Genomic DNA, 18,251 nt, shown 5'->3' with positions numbered 1-18,251 from the left:
AGAAACCGCAATAGCCAAGCTTTATCGCTTATACAAAAAAATAAAAATTACAGGATCATGTCGGGAGGAATTCTGGGAAGCGACAATCTGAATGCAACCAGCAGACCTCACCGCTTCATCTATCGACTGCAAGATAATCGTAGGTTGATATCGGAAAAAATCGCCCCACTCGCAACATCAAGCTCTAATTGGAAAATAATCCAAAAAATAGATTTAAAACCATATTTCGAAACTAGCAAAAAACTACCTGAACACGCGGCCAAGATAATATACTCTTGCGGGCCGCGCTGCGAAATAGGCGACTTGCAAAACGAAGTAAAAGAAGTCACTCGTCAAGCAGATCGGTTGCTCGACTTAATCTTAGTACACAACGTAGACGAGCAAGGTAAACGTACGCGCCGCGCGCTCCTTCCATTCATCGGATCACTTCATAGATTCCTGTATGGCACACTAACAGAAGCCGATTTAGTAGAGGTTCAAACTTCTATACGCGCCCTTAGCAATGATACAAAACTAGTTGCAGCGCTGCTAGCTAATCAGACGGAGATAATCGAACATTCCTTATCAGATCTAGGAACGCAAACCGTGAAACTTGAAGCATCTACAGCCATACTAATCAATAGGTCAATAGACACTCAAAACGAAATTAGGACCCATGACGCCATCCAGGCAGTCAAAAATAACGTAATACAATTTAAACTAGACACTGAAACTTTAACTGACGCCATTTTACTCGCAGTTCAAGGCCTGATTCACCCGAAAATCATACCTCCGGCTACGATTGCTCGCGCGGCCAAAATGGTTCAAAACACCGTATAAAACGCAAAATTCCCTCTCCCCAGCGAGAAGTTCTCTGCAATACCGATTATGAAAATTTCCAAATTAACCGTGATGTTTGACGACGGATTCCTAATTTATATTCTATCTATACCACTTTTGGATTTACAACAATTTCATTTGTTTAAAGCATCTCCGCTCCCGGTTATCCAAAATTCATTCAAATTACCATTCATAGCGGCCTACGTATGTCCGGAATACCATTATTTCGCTGTAAGCGAGTCAAACAGAACTTACATGACGTTGCAATCAGAAAAAAATAGCGAAACTTCGAAAACTTAACGATTTATTGATTATAACTAATCTGTCAGCAGATCTGACAATTTTATGTCGCATGCCGCGCTGTCTTTTATGAAGAATGCGTCATTAGAGTTAGAGAAATAAAAGATACATTTTGGCTCCGCTTACATAAAGCCAACGCATGGCTATTCTCAACAAAATCCACGGAAAACATTTTTATTCAATGTCAAGGTGCCGAGCAGTTAACGACATCACTGGCCGGCGTTGACATTCAGAATTACTTTCTAGCTGCGCAGCTCATACAGCAAACGCGCGGCTAGTAGCATCCCAATCTTATTTTTCATTTGAAAATACCATCGTTTTTGAAACTATTAAATTTAATATGACAAAAATATTACAAAAATTAGAAAATGAAGGTGACAGCACCGCGGCTATAGAAGCCACGATAGAGACCGAGGCGGCTAACCGCGTAGGAAATCAGCACGGGATAAAACTAGAAACGCTAGAAGCAGGCACAGCGCTCCGCGAAATAGCTAGCAAAGCCCGGAAAATCTCAAAACATAAAGCGAGTTCGATCTAAGAAATCTAAGCAGTTGGACCTCGTGATTCAACTACTCATTCTCAACCATCGTAACCATCGCAGTTTTCGCGGCGATAGGTTGGTGCATCGTTAAGTGACGATGCGCTAGCAACGCAGTCGATCGGATAATTAAGCAGCAGGAAAAACAATTAGAAATAGAAATATTAAGAGAAACAAACCGCGCACGCCGCCAACGCACAGAAAATACTGCTGAAACTACCGCGCGCGAATAACTCGCGAAAAATCAAAAACCACTACCAAACATCATGTAACTATCCAAAAAGAAAACGAAAAGCCAAGCTCATAACAGAATAGACTAGAAATAATTCATAAACTAACCATACTACCAAAATTAGCTTATAATTACAATTAGTATTGTAATTATAAGCTAATTTTACATTTATTCATATATATCCTTCTATCACACATTTTTATATACACACTATGATGTATTATTAATATTATCTATAATTTCATGTAAAACCATGTAATATTAATCATTTAGGAAAATTGACAAATTGAAGACTGTTTTTTTTTTCGGGCGACGTGGACGTTCTCCCACGCGTCCCGGACGTGTCACGGGCGTAAGCCTATGGCACAGCACCGTACACCCGCGGAGTGTTGCGTGGCCTAAAGTTGCCGATGCAGCACCTTTGCGCGGAGCAGTTCGCGTATGCGATATGCTACCGGCCAGCGGGCCGGCAGATCACCGTCGACACTCGCAAGATTAGGAGCTCTTCTCTCTGCTAATAAAATAGAACGACCATCTAGTTGCTCTTCTTGTCCATCACCCGAGTACCACCCTCTTTTTGTAACAATCACTATGTATATATATATGTGTGTGTGTGTGTATATTTACATTTCAAATTTGCATGTTACTTAAAATCTTGAATTGGTGAATTTTTTATTATACTCTTGCGTCCACTAAACACTTACATATGTGTAGATGTGCATAACATACATATACAACTACCGCATATAAACACAAAGTCTAAAAAAATAAATCTATAATCTTGCTTGCTCTGAACGTAACACTATGCTTCATAATTATAAAAATACATATAAATTATACAAATGTAAATCATTAACTCAATGATATATGGTTAATTGGAAAACTAAAATTATACTTTTTAACAATGTTTCAACCTTCAGTGTGCAGCACTGAAAAAATGTTAAATATTATTTTACATCCTTCACAGTTATGATAGTAACTTAAGTTATTGAGTAAGTAAATGAAAGTCATATAGTCTCATCAGCCGTTATAGTCTCATATATGCCATCTGCATTGTATTAAAACTAGGATTGTAGGACACTTTTCCCAAAATATATTTTTCCCAATGAATAGTTTTTCCAAAATATATAAGTTCACAAATAATAAAAATGTATTTATTTAAAATTTTAAATGATATCCAACAATATGTAAATAAGTCAAAATATCATCACTGTACGCGAATTCATGAAACTTTTGCACTACAGGCAGCAGTTGTTCTTTGTATTGCCTTCTTTTTCTATTTACGAATTTTTGTATACGTTGTCTAAGATGTAGTTGACGCAACATTATTTCGGTGTCCGCTTGTTCCTTTTGCAGCTCTTTGAAAAATACGTACAAGCTCTGATGTTTTTCGACGACGACTTGAAACCTAATATGTCAGTCTTCGGATACGTTCTTTATCTGGAACGTGTCGTACAAGACAGAGTTAAACTGATTCTATAACTATGGAGCATATGTTGGAAGACGACTGTTGAATTCAAGTTTTCCACTACATCTTCTCACATTCAATTGACGCACGTAATTAGTTTTGAATTATTCGACAATTGGGTCTAATTATATTGGCAACTCATCGCGAATAGCTCTAAAATGTTTAACAACTTTATCGACAGGTACGAAAGCTAAAGAGCAAAGCAAGTGAACGCCTTGTTTAATTGTACGATCGTCGCTGTTATACAAAAACTATAATAAGAATTTTCACTTTCAAAAATCAAGAGAAATTCTCAATCCGTTGTCTGTTTTCCAAATTTTCTGGCTGCTATTATTCAAAAACTAATGTACGTAAAGGTCTGATCTCTTGCATGCACATTTATTTTATAATAATAAAACAATCCTTGGTAGAAAATAGACCAACCAAGATCGCCTATTCACCAATGGTTGGCCTACGGCGTTTGCTAACCGCTGCTCAACCAAATTAAACTATTTGAAACCTGCTCTGTGTTTATTAGCAAACATATGTGTTCTGTAGCTGATGCCACGCATGCGCACTATAGTCACTCGTGGCGACTTGTGCGTACACCTTTTCTCATAACCCCAAAATTTAATGAAAGTTTATACTTACTTAAAATCTAATTCTACGATCTTAAAACGATATTATTGTTTAATCGAATGCATGTTTATTAATAATAGAGTCATATTAATGAATTACTAGCAAGAAACGCTCGCTTTGCTCGCGATTTACAAATTTATTGTAATGATATTTAATTATTTGACGTGTCATTATTAACTATTCTATTAAATATTAGATGTACACTCGATGGTAGATAATTTTTGTGGAACGATTTTGAAATACTTCAATCAGATTGCCAGATTGATAAATTCTAACCAATCTAAAGCATGATTTCAAAAACGTTCCACGAGAATTAACTACCGTCGAGTATAAATAAATATATTTAATACAGCCAATATTCTATAAAAGTAGTTATAGTTACTAATACACAGGTCAGGTTTTAAAATTACAGAATAAAATTTAAAATTTTGAAAAATGTTTTCGATTTGTTTGTAATTATTTGAAGACAGAATTAATTGTAATAATAAAATATAATAATGAAATAATATTAATTTAAAAAATGTGTGCGTCTCGGGACGCCCGGCAGAAGTGATAACTTAACTTGATTTAAGTAGAAAGTATTTAAAATTGAACTTATTTATTATTCAAATGAATATAATTTTTGGAAAGGATTATACAAATAAAGAAGTATTTTTTTCAAAGTAGCATGCTGATACTAACGGAAAATGATTTCTTTTTGCAATAATAGTTTTATTATTATTTAAGTAAACAGTTGCAGTTCTTCGGTCTATTGGCACGGCTTGAGGATGGATATTATATTTAGTTATGTGAGCAGCAGCTTTTAGTCTTATTTTTTGTCCAGTTTTTGGTGAATCTTGAAAGCGCAACCATACACGTGTAATTTCATTTTGATCGTTAGTTTCAATGTAAACTAATTTTCCAACTGCACCGTTCGCAAGCCCATCTACTACGTTAATATTGGTTGTGATTATATAAAATTTATTCCGTACAAACACGATCTCGTATGGCAATCCTTCTGTATCGATAACCGAAATTGGCATGTGTCCGAATCAGCTGTGCTGATCGGTAAGCTACCCTCCTCGAAGTACCGATAGAGCTGACTCAATTATTTTCACAATTATGCATTTAACAATTCGTATGACACTGGATAACAAACAGTGTCACTGTCTGTAGAAGGCGATATACCAACGAGGAGTACAGAGAGAATGAGAAAGTCAGTGAAGGAAAGCGTAAGAAAAGTAATGCGCTATAGTATGCAGAAGAGAGTAAATCTATAGGTATTCCTCGGAGAGGGAGGGGGTCCGAAAATAGTATAGCTATATGTATACTTATCCCTGCGCCCGAAGAGAGTGTATAAGGTCCTAAGAGAGTAAATGTATATTTAGCTGTGCGCACGGAGAAGGGGGCCTGCCGGGTCGAGAGCTAAGAGCCCTATATTAGTATACCTATAGATATCACTGTAACGCATTCCATTTAACGCATTCCAGAAGTTACAAACATTGTAGGTTCACCGTCCCATAAGACGTTATCACTTCAAAAATTTTTGCTTCCGCCTAGGAGAAACTTTCTAATAGTAAAATTTTCGATTTTATCAAAACCACGTTAAATACACATTTTAATGTGTTTGGAGCTAGAATACGTGTTTTCAGAAAATGTCCGTATGGATGTGTGTGTATACTAGGCCAGGCTGGAGGGATTTAAAACTTGTCACCTTCTTGTGACATAATTTGTTGCAGCAAACCGATTATGCGATCATGTAAAGGATGATAAGCAGATAAAAAGGTATATGTTTTTCACTCGCATTTCCGTTCCTTATTGTTAGTTATTAACAATTTATTGCAAAAAAAAAACGCGATTTTGGTCTTTTTTTGCTTATAACTTTAAAACCAAAGGCGCTATCACAATGACTCAAATAGATGATTTGTAGAGAATAGTAATATCTACAAAATGAGAGGTTGAACGCCTTAATCGGATAATGTGGTCCTGAGATAATAAGGAAAAAGCGGAAAATTAGGCGTTTTTTCGAAAATTAGTAGCTCCGTCATTTTTTGAGCTGAAGCGCTAAAATTTTAGGAATAAGTTGGAATTATAATGTTCCTTATATGTGCAAAAGTTGGGTGCAGTCGGATTATTAGTTTGCTCAAAATTGCGATTCTATTAATTTTCCGAAAAACGCCTAATTTTCCGCTTTTTCCTTATTATCTCAGGACCACATTATCCGATTAAGGCGTTCAACCTCTCATTTTGTAGATATTACTATTCTCTACAAATCATCTATTTGAGTCATTGTGATAGCGCCTTTGGTTTTAAAGTTATAAGCAAAAAAAGACCAAAATCGCGTTTTATTTTTGCAATAAATTGTTAATAACTAACAATAAGGAACGGAAATGCGAGTGAAAAACATATACCTTTTTATCTGCTTATCATCCTTTACATGATCGTACAATCGGTTTGCTGCAACAAATTATGTCATGTGAAAATGCTAAAGGATGACACGAGGAAAGTCATGTCTTTCTGAAAACGGCTCATCAGCGTAAGAGAAGCGCCGAGCAAGACCAAGTCTAGCGTTGGACTGAGGATGTCAAATAGCTCACGGACCTCGCTGACCTCAGAAGAAAAACGGGAGATAGAAACGTCAAGGAAGAGGAAGGAACGGTCTCCTACACATAACGAGACCAATAAGAAAATAAAAAAAGAAGACAAGACGCCAAAGAATGGCCAGAGTGCGCCGCTAGCGACGACCTCCAGCACTACTAAGTGCCCACCGCCCACAACAGGGACATTACCACCCTGGCAGAAGGTGAAAACAAGAAAGAAAAAGAAAAGAAAGAGAAGAAAAGACGATAAGATTAAGAACATCTAAGCCGCTAAGGGCAAGACCAACCTGACCAGAGGCTCTAATCATAAAAGCTACCAACGGGAAATCCTACGCTAACATCTTGCGAAAGATGAAAGCAGACCCAAAACTGAAGATGCTAGGGGATAGCGTAAATATGATACGTAAAACGGCAAGTGACCTACTTTTGGAACTTCAACGCACATCGGAAGGGAAGGCAACGGAACTTCGACAAGCGGTGCAAAAAGTGCTAGAAGAGGGTGTCACCGTAAGAACCCTACAAGATGTAGAGGTCTTTAAAGTAAAGGATCTTGATATTCTAACCACTCAAATGCAGTGGAGGAAACGGCAGTAAAGTCTGTGCGCAAGGCATATGGCGATACACAGACGGCGGTCATTCAAATGCCAGCAAAAATTTCTCAGCAGATGATCGCAAAGCAGAAAATCAGGATAGGCTGGGTAGTATGCAGAATACGAGAGATAAAGCGGAATGCACGTCCACTTCGCTGCTACAAATGTCTAGGATTTGAACATATCGGCAAAAACTGCACAGTAACACAGGATCGAAGTAACCACTGTTACAAGTGTAGAGTCGAAGGACATAATGCAAGAGATTGTAAAAACAAACCGAGCTGCGTTCTCTGCTGAGAAAGAGGAGCAACAAAGAAAAGTGACCATGCTGCTGGACACATGTCCAGTATACCGAGCGGACCGAGAAATTGAAGAAACGAAGATAATGAAGATAATGCAGTTAAACTTAAATCACTGCGAGACAGCACAGGATTTACTCAACCAGTACGTTAATGAGATGGAGGTCGACGTAGCCATTAGGACAAATTAATTAATTCATAGCTCCTTAAGGAAGCATTTTTCACTATAGACATCAATATACTTTTTTTGTAAAATTTTCTCACCTTCTCAATAAAAATAATCGCAGTCTCATATATATATATATATATATATATATATATATATATATATATATATAATCTTTACCACAGGCTTTAAATATGTATTTTAATCATTTTAGCACAAATTTATGCATATTTTCATTTTTCGCCAAAGATACAGGGTCTCTGCTATTCTAGGACCCATACAGGAATTTTCGCACTATAAAAAGGTATCTTTATGAAATTTTTGGTGGTCATAGTCTGAATCGAACTCTTACTTTCACCAATATTAAGGTTTAAATGGTTTATAAGATAGGTATAACATTTTAGTAAAAAGTAATTTAAAAACCTGAAAAAATTCAAGTGCATTGGGAACTGTTACTGGAACATATTTATAGTGGGTTAGTAAACAAAAATTTTTTAACTTCGATTTGGCAGAGAACCATCCATATACATAATTTTATATCTGTATGTAAATATAGCTGATTAATGTGAAATGTTTCATGACCCGGTCACTTTTTGTAAACCATTTTTAATTAAAAAATTTACAAATCTAATTTTTTTTTTATTTTTTGGCCGTAGTATAATGTATTTGTGTTTTTTCCACATATCTATCATGTCAATTGTCATTCTGGAATGATTTACTAGTTCTGGTAAATTTTTACATAATTGATCATTTTATTTTTTTAATATAGTGTAGATTTGAGCAGGCAATGATGATTTATTATACAGATGTCGCCCAATGGATAGTGACTGTTGGCCAGACTTAATAAAATTGGCCCGCCGTTGGCGAATGTCTGGCGAAGGTTTCTACCAGAGATATTTAATGTTAAATTTGTCTCAAGTGATCAACTTTTTATTTTCATTCAAACACCTATATAAACATGTTAGCAATGAACGCAAATATTCAGATAGGTGTTCAAATGGAAATTAAAAGTATATCACTTGAGATGAATTTAACGTATTATAACTTTCTTCCTGTAAAAATACACTAGAACCCAAAAATACAACTAGCTAGAGTTAGTAGATTCTCTGAAACAACTCTAACATGAAATTTCACACGGCAAATCCAAAATTTATCATAGGCCTCTAGCTGAACATTCCAACGGAGACAGTTGGGTATAAACTGTTAAGATAACTTGGTAACTTAACTCTCTCTCTCTCTCTCTCTCTCTCTCTCTCTCTCTCTCTCTCTCTCTCTCTCTCTCTCTCTTCTCTCTCTCTCTTCTCTCTCTCTTTTTCTCTCTCTCTCTCTCTCTCTCTTCTCTCTCCTCTCCTCTCTCTCTCTCTCTCCTCTCTCTCTCCTCTCTCTCTCTCTCTCTCTCTCTCTCTCTCTCTCTCTCTCTCTCTCTCTCTCTCTCTCTTCTCTCTCTCTCTCTCTCTCTCTCTCTCTCTCTCTCTCTCTCTCTCTCTCTCTCTCTCTCTCCTCTCTCTCTCTCTCTCTCTCTCTCTCTCTCTCTCTCTCTCTCTCTCTCTCTCTCTTCTCTCTCTCTCTCTCTCTCTCTCTCTCTCTCTCTCTCTCTCTCTCTCTCTCTCTCTCCTCTCTCTCTCTCTCTCTCTCTCTCTCTCTCTCTCTCTCTCTCTCTCTCTCTCTCTCTCTCTCTCTCTCTCTCTCTCTCTCTCTCTCTCTCTCTCTCTCTCTCTCTCTCTCTCTCTCTCTCTGTGAAGTATGATCTCGCTTGACCCATCTTCACATTATCATACTTTCACAATACACATTTTTACTGTACTACTATTGCTGCTGTATACAATTTATCGTACAACATACTGTACGTCAAATAAATCTAATCTAATCTAATCTAATCTCTCTCTCTCTTTCTCTCTCTCTCTCTCTCTCTCTCTCTCTCTCTCTCTCTCTCTCTCTCTCTCTCTCTCTCTCTAAGCCGAAGTAGATTGAAATCCATTTTATAAAAGATGAGATAAAAATGATGCAGTTTTCAGTCAAACAGAGGAAAAATTCGACGCCTTTGACTTCGAATTGTGCTTAAATCTCACCCTCGTTAGGAATAACCATTCTTCCCTTCCTCCTATTTATATAATATACTATTCCTTAACACGTGCATGAAAAAAAGCTGTTTTCATGCATCTAAAGTGATCGAATCAATAGAATCACTTAGAATCAATAAACATTTGTAGTATTCTTACTCTCTCGCTCGCCGAGCTATAATTAATTGATGGTTGTTGAACGAAATATCGCCATGAAAGAAACGCACATACAAGACTGAAAATCTTCTTTTGTATAAATAAATAAAAAAAGAAACAGCAAAAACGAGCCTAGGTAGATTTAAATCCATTTTATAGAAGACCTCTAATGTACTTTGCAATTTAAAGTAACTTGGCACACGTTTTACTTACATATTCGGTTGGCAATCAGTACTTCCTTTAGGCACAGTTTTGTGGGGTTCATTCAGAGCCCAAATCAAAGCTAGTAATAAATACAGTAAAAAAATATTTTTAATCGGGAGCCACTACTAAATGACGTTTATATAAGGAATGATTAGTCCTATATAAACTTTGGTATTTAGAGTGTCTTGGCACACGTTTTGCTTACTCATTTGCGTAGCCGTCAAAAACTAGTGCCAAAACGCATTATAACAGCGCACCCCCGATTGGGAGCCTACTCTGCAAAAAGTGTCAGAAACCTGAGGACTATCAGATTTTGTTAAAAACTATTCTTAATCATTTTTAATCACATTGAAAATATTCTGTTTAGACTGTATTTTTAACTTGCTTTGATTTAGGCTCTTAATAAACCCCAAAATTCTGTGCCTAAGGGAAGTGGTGATAAGACGCAATTAGCCGATTGCAGAAAAATCCAAACATAGACTAATTACACCTCCTCCCAATCAGGCGTGCACTGTTATAATGCGTTTTGGCACTAGCTTTCAATTGCCGCCCGAATGGATGAGCCAAACATGTGCTAAGACACTTTACAGCTCAAAGTACTCCGGGGGTGAGTTTATACTAGACAAATCATTCATTATATAAATGTCACTTAGGGTGGCTCCCTATTGAAAAATCTCACGTGAGATTTCAGGTAAGATCTCACACCAAAGTCTCATCTAATCAATTTTTTTGTTTTTCACGCGTTTTAAACCATTCTCAGTCGATTGGTGACTTTTAAAAAAAAATTCAAACGAAAGTTCAAATTTTTGAAAAACCCACTAATTGACTAAAAATGGTTTGAAACGCGTGACAAACAAAAAATTGGTTCGATGACATTTTGTCGTGAGATCTCACCTGAGACTGTATTTATTACTAGCTTTGATTTAGGCTCTTAATAATCCCCACAAAACTGTGCCTAAAGGGATTATAGTGATAAGGTGCAAATGGTCAATTTCAGAAAAATCCGAATTGAGGCTAATTACGCATCTTGGAAAGCTAGCTCTCAATCAGGGGTATTCTGTATCAATGCGTTTTGGCGCAAGCTCCTGATTGCTATCCGAATATATAAGAAAAATGCGTGCCAAGATACTTTAAATCGCAAAGTTCTCCAGGGGTGAGTCGATCTTATTGTTAGACTAGTTACTCATTAATTATGTTTTCAAGTCGGGGTGGCTCTTAATTGGAAATTATTTTGTTATACTGCATTTATCACAATAACTAATTTATGCTTTAATTTCACTCCTTAGAGTTGTGCTTTAATTATTTTTTTAACGTATTTTAACATTTTTTGTCTTTTAGAGGATGTAATTTTGATTAATCTTTTTTTATATGTTCCCGGGGGTTTAAAGGGTTGTTTTTTTTCAAGACTCATATTTTTGCCAGCTCTTTACGCTGGTATAGATTTCATATACTCATGGGCATTCTTCTTTCATCACATAATAAATCAAGTCTCTATGAGTCATATTTCTGCATAAGTACGTTCTTGCATGATTGCATATATAAAGCCGCATGGAATGTCCAAATTTCAACAGAAACGTAAAACCACGTACTTAGTTGTGCTAATTGGGAAGCTGCGTAACAGTAAAATAGAAACGTTTTTTTCTATTTTTTTTTTAATTGGACATTTAATTCAAAAAGATTGATTCTCATGAATCCTTTTCTCTTTATTTAAAAGCAATACTTATGCATTATCTTCTAATAGTACATTACACAGCTTGTGGCGAAAGTCGGTTTTTTCAAGCGAGGATGATGATTGTACACTAGTGAGAGTCGAGGACACCGCAAGCACCTGAGACGGACACGAGTGTTCAACCATCATCCTCGCTTGAAAAAGCCCCTTGTTGTATACCGTGCTTTTTATAATCAGTGCATCGATAACGCTCTTTTTAGCCTGCCTATAAAAGCACAGTCGTTCATTATCTTATAGTATAGAAAAGACATAGAATTTCTTTGTAAATCTGAATTGTGTTCGATGTCTCACGGACAGTATATATACATATATGAGGTGTGTCACGCACATAAATACACAAAAATGCAAATATCTGAGGCAAAAGTGTTTTTTCCCTAGAAGGGGAAGTGAGTACTTTCGTTCCTAAGGAAAAACACTTTCGTCTCCGATATTTGTATTCTCATGTGTATGTGTATGTCACACAATCATTCAGATTTGCAACGAATTTCTACTATGAGATACTGAATGACTGCTTTTTCATGCAGGATAAAATAGAATCATCGATAAACTGATTATAAAAAACACAGTACAGTATATATAATACAGTAAAATTATCATTAGAAACAAATTTTATGCAAATGCTATACTTACAGGAAAACATAGATATGATGTATAACGAGTTTCAGTTATGGGTATACCTGAATAAATCTCTAAAAAGGCATTTTGACAGCAAACAAATGTAAGTGAAAAAACGACTGTTTCAAATTATGTGCTTGTTATTAAATTCTATTAAAAGAGTTATAAAGTCAATACTTCTAAATTCTAAAGTCATAGGGTTTTATGTTAAGATAATATTCGCATTTTTTCCGTTTCCTTACTTTTCCCATTGATGCATTAGGCCATAATCGCAAAGCTTGTTCTGCCTTCACCAAATAATAAAAACGCACACTCACAGACAAATGTACTCAGGACGAAAAAAAGTGGTGACCATATTAATAGTGATCCTACTAGGATGCCAGATTCCAGAGTGGAATTTATCACAATAGTTGTTAATGTTAATAAACCCTTCCCTTAAGTATTCAATGCAATTGATGCAAACAAAATAAACCGCTGTTAATTCTTTGACACTTAGCTTCCTTCAAAATTATGTATTTCTTTAATTTCATAATTCTCTCTCTCTCTCTCTCCCCAGGTCAACTTTGAATCATCTGTGCGCAACCTGGGGCTGGTGCTTGACTCAAAACTTACGTGGAAAGAGCACGTTACACAAACTTGTAAACGTGCTCACTCTTTAATGTATCGGCTATATTTCTTTCGGAAGAGCACTAGCCTCAGGTTGCGCCAACATTTGGTGCAAGCACTCCTATTTCCCCTCATCGACTACTGCTCACTTGTTTACTGCGACCTGACTCAAGAGCTTGACTTAAAACTGCAGAGGCTTGTCAATACGGGAATCCGATACATCTATGGTGTAAAGAGGGACGAGCACATCTCCCCTTACAGGCGTGAGTTGCAATGGCTCACCACCGCCGGACGTAGGAAGTACTTCATGGCCTGTTTTCTTAGAAAAATTTTCAACACCTCAATACCAGCTTATCTACTAGCCTATTTTGATTTCCACGTCGCACTCAGGCCTGTCAGGGGCGAGGTGACTCCACTGGACATCCCGTCCTTCAAGACGGAGACGCTGAGGAATTCATTTTTCATCAGCGCCTCCTACCTCTGGAACAGCCTTCCATCTCAACTTCGCGACACACTATCCATATCACACTTCAAACAAGCAGCCAAAAATTATTTCTTTAATTTGGAAAACACATAAATATCGCACAAACATACATACATTCTCTTTCATCTCATGTCATCTCTCAACATCACACACACCTTATACTATATACCCTTACACAAATTTTATTTATTCCTTTATCATAATACACTATATTTGTTATATGTACAACAAAATGTACAAAAATAAAGAGCAATTAATCTAATCTAATCTAATCTAATCTCTCTCTCTCTCTCTCTCTCTCTCGCTTTTTTAGCCCGAACATCGACTACAGCCAACACGGACAACACACAAACACACTAAAACAGCTACACATCATCCCACCAAAACCTCCATCTAACACATCCACATCTAAATCACTCGCATCTATTTCCAAAGCGTCTCTGTCTGAAGGCCTACGAGTCTGTCATTTTAATGCGAACTCTCTCACGGGTCACATTGAGATGATCAGATTCTTCTTGTCCACTCGTGCCCCCTTTCACGTAATGGCTGTGACTGAAACCTGGTTAAGTGACAAGATATCATCCATCCCTTCACTGGATGACTACACTCTTTACAGACGGGACAGAAACAGGAATGGTGGAGGTGTGGCCCTCTACATCCATCATTCATTAACAGCTTCTATTATCTCGTCATCTGATGGTGAATGGTCGGGCAAACCAGGTAAACCGGAGTACCTGTTCTGTGAAGTCACGGCTAAGGGAATATCACCCATCTTCGTGGGGGTTGTGTATCGCCCTCCTCATTCTCCCTTTATCCAGGGATCTAATTTTATTGACCAACTAACACTTCATATGCACAACTACTCCACGAAGGTCATCATGGGTGATTTCAACGCTGACCAACTTTCCTCGTCTGAAGACGCCAATTTCATCAAGGCGTTTATCGACGAGAACTCCCTTATGTCTGTGCCATTTGGTGCAACTCACCACAGACCGGACTCCGACACCTGGCTAGACCTCTGTTTAATTGATGAGCAGGATAGACTGCTCTCATATTGGAAGACTGACACCCCTTTCATAAACGGACATGACCTGATCACGGCCACACTCGACGTACAGATTCCACGCTACGTACCTACCACATACACCTACAGAAACTATAAAGGAATCTGTGCTGAGAAGCTAAGGGACTTCCTTAGCGCATGTGACTGGTCATCCTTCGCCACGCCATCATTAGACGAATGCATCACTATTCTCAACACTAACATCTCAAACGCCATCAACATTCTCGCCCCATTAAAAACTGTGACTTCCGGACGCAAACGTCACCCGTGGTTCACCGCGGCTCTTCGTGACCTTTTAACTGAAAGGAATAGGCTCTACAGGCGTTTTCGCAGAAGTCGTCTACTTTGGGACCTATATTTTTATAGAGTTGCCAGAGATGACGCCCACAAACGGATTGAGGAAGCTAGGCTGGATTATTATTATTCACGCCTATCAACCCTGACCGACGTTGCAGAGATATGGAGGGAACTACAAAAACTCGGTATTTCTACCTCTAAATCTTCTCCACCTTCTCGGTTCTCTCCAGATGCTCTCAACCATCACTTTAGTTCCATCTCAAATGATCCTCAAGCTCCATCAGTTGAGGAATATCTGCGAACCCTCGAGAGTCTAGACCTCCCTAAACACTTCATCTTTAGGGAAATCACTGAGTCGGACGTGTCTGCTGCAGTATCGCACTTTAATACCCAGGCCAGGGGGAGTGACGGCATCTCACAGGTTGTAATTACTAAAGCATTGCCAATACTCGCTCCTCTACTCTGTCAAATTTTTAACCTGTCATTGAGCGAGGCTTGCTTTCCCTCGGCCTGGAAATCATCGCTCGTAAGAGCATTAAATAAGATCAACTCTCCAACTGCTGTAACAGACTATCGTCCGATCTCTCTACTTTGTTTTCTATCCAAGGCGCTGGAGTGGCTGGTGCACAACCAGATATCTGAATACCTAGAGTCAAGACTCTACCTCGACAACTTCCAAACTGGTTTTCGCACTGGCCACAGCACGCAGTCCGGCTTAATTAAGCTGACTGACGATGTCAGGCTTGGGATGGACAGAAAGAAGGTCACCCTTCTACTTCTTTTTGACTTTAGCAAGGCGTTTGATACGGTGTGTCACGTCAGGCTACTCAGAAAGCTACCCTCTTTCGGCTTTTCTAAGCAGGTTATCCGCTGGCTTGCATCATATCTATCGGGAAGAGAGCAAGCAGTCATTGGTGACAACAATGAAATCTCTGCATTTCTACCACTTAACACCGGTGTTCCACAGGGGTCTGTCTTAGGACCCCTGCTGTTCTCGTTGTACATCAATGACATTGGCTATTGCCTTGATGCAGATATGTCCCATCTCATCTATGCGGATGATCTGCAGATCTACAGCCAATGCCACCTCGAGGAGCTCGACTCCTGCTCTGTCAGGATGAGTGCTAACGCCGAGAGGATTAGTAGCTGGGCTGCTTTGAACAGGCTTAAACTGAATGTTACCAAAACCAAGGCTATTGTCCTGGGTTCCCCCTATTATATAAATGCTTTACCTAATACCGCTAACATCTATATAAATATAGGGGGAGCCCAGGTCAATTTTGAATCATCTGTGCGTAATCTGGGGCTGGTGCTAGACTCCAAGCTCACATGGAAAGAGCACGTTACGCAAATTTGTAAACGTGCTCACTCTTTAATGTATCGCCTCTATTTCTTTCGGAAGAGCACCAGCCTCAGGCTGCGCAAACATCTGGTGCAGGCACTCCTTTTCCCTCTCATTGACTACTGCTCACTTGTTTACTGTGACTTATCACAAGAACTTGACCTAAAACTACAGAGACTTGTCAATACGGGGATCCGCTACATCTATGGTGTAAGGAGGGACGAGCGCATCTCCCCTTACAGGCGTGAGCTGCAATGGCTCACCACCGCCGGACGTAGGAAATATTTTATGGCCTGTTTTCTAAGGAAAATTTTCAACACCTCTACACCATCTTATCTAGTTGCCTATTTTGATTTCCACGTCGCGCTCAGGCCTGTGAGGGGTGAGGTGACTCCACTGGACATTCCGCCCTTCAAAACGGAGACACTAAGGAACTCATTTTTCATCAGCGCCTCTTACCTCTGGAATAGCCTGCCATCTCAAATACGTAACACACAATCCATATCTAACTTTAAAATACTAGCGAAAAATTACTTTTTCAATATGGAAAACACTTAAACATCACACAAACATCCACACTTCCACTTTCATCTCATCTCACCTCATACCATTTCATTTCACACTCGTCACTCGTGCTATCACCAAACTCACACACGCCTACACCAAACTCACACACTGAATACCTTATACTTTTTATTTTACTTCTTTATATTGATATATGTACAACATAATGTACAATAATAAAAATTAATTAATCTAATTAATCTAATCTCTCTCTCTCTCTCTCTCTCTCTCTCTCTCTCTCTCTCTCTCTCTTACTTTCTAAGATAACTCGGGGTTCCACGATGGCTGGATCTGCTGTTGAGACTATTCTGGACGAGGAGGAAGTCTCTCTCGTCCTCGAAGTCCTGCGCGTATTCAGAAACTCGAATCCGCGCCCTTTATATTAATCGCCGGCGCTGCGACACCCCCAGCGTCAACCGCACAAACGCTCTCTTCTATCAACGCCTAGTATGCGAGAGAGAAATAATGTGAACACGTCAGATTGCTCTGACGCATCATCTGGCGCCATAGTTAAATTTAAGTCACCGTGCAGTCATGGTGCGCGGGACGCTTGCTAGCGCACTGGACTACGCCAGTGCGGTGGCATGACCCGGTTAGTGGTGCGCGCTAGTGGTGTACGCGCGCTCCCCCCAATCGTCGCGCCGACTCTGCGACGGCATGCAGGCTTTGTGAGCGAGTCCCTCTCTCCGTGCGCGCTCCTCGGCCGCTCTCTCTCTCTCTCTCTCTCTCTCTCTCTCTCTCTCTCTCTCTCTCTCTCTTTCTGTGGCCCTCTATATACACAAATCTCTGACGGTTAGTGTTATTTCATCATCCGACGGTGAATGGTCTGGCAAGCCAGCCAAGCCTGAATACCTCTTTTGTGAAATATTGGCTAAGGGAGTTTCTCCCATCTTCGTGGGGGTTGTGTATCGTCCACCTCATGCTCGTTTTTTCCAAGGCTCTAACTTTATTGACCAACTAACAACTCACATGCACAACTACACCACGAAGATTATAATGGGGGACTTTGACCAACTATCCTCATCTGAAGATGCCAATTTCATCAGGGCCTTCATTGATGAGAACTCTCTTTCGTCTGTTCCCTATGGTGCCACGCACCATAAATAGGGTTCTGATACCTGACTTGATTTATGCCTAATCGACGAGCAGGATCGCCTGCAGTCATACTGGAAGACAGACGCACCTTTCATCAACGGACACGACCTTATCACGGCCACTCTCGACGTACAGATTCCACTCTACGTACCAAATACATACTCATACAGAAACTTTAAAGGAATCAGCGCCGAGAAGCTAAGGGACTTTCTTAGCGAATGTGACTGGTCATCTCTCACCACTTCATCACTCGACGACTGCATATCTATACTATAACGCTAACCTCACTAACGCCATCAACCAACTCGCTCCATTGCGGACTGTGACACCAGGACGACAACGTCACCCGTGGTACACTGCGGCTCTTCGTGACCTTGTATCCGAGAGCAATAGACTTTACAGGCGTTTCAGGGACTCCAGGCTCGAA

General features: G+C 39.1%; 1 protein-coding gene across 6 annotated transcripts in view; it reads left to right on the top strand.

The window, feature by feature from the left end:
* The window catches only part of LOC107981362 (TRAF3-interacting protein 1), a 332,027-nt gene that overhangs the window by 255,355 nt on the left and 58,421 nt on the right, over positions 1-18,251 (top strand). For 4 of the 6 annotated variants that reach the window (XR_004226868.1, XM_031925122.2, XM_031925123.1 and 1 more), the window contains one exon: positions 12,391-12,476. The exons of 1 other annotated variant lie outside the window; for it this stretch is intronic. Coding sequence is in view for 3 of the 5 variants with exons in the window: in XM_031925122.2 (XP_031780982.1) it covers positions 12,391-12,476 (86 nt within the window). In the remaining 2 variants the exon portion in view is untranslated. Of the gene's footprint in view, positions 1-11,026; positions 11,183-12,390; positions 12,477-18,251 lie in introns of those variants that run through there. One more of the 6 variants, XR_004226869.1, reaches the window with a different exon arrangement.

This window comes from Nasonia vitripennis (assembly GCF_009193385.2).
Source record: "Nasonia vitripennis strain AsymCx chromosome 2 unlocalized genomic scaffold, Nvit_psr_1.1 chr2_random0005, whole genome shotgun sequence".
NCBI lineage: Eukaryota > Metazoa > Arthropoda > Insecta > Hymenoptera > Pteromalidae > Nasonia > Nasonia vitripennis.
The sequence above is the reverse complement of the archived record's forward strand: the minus strand, read 5'-3'. Positions and strand labels throughout refer to the sequence as shown.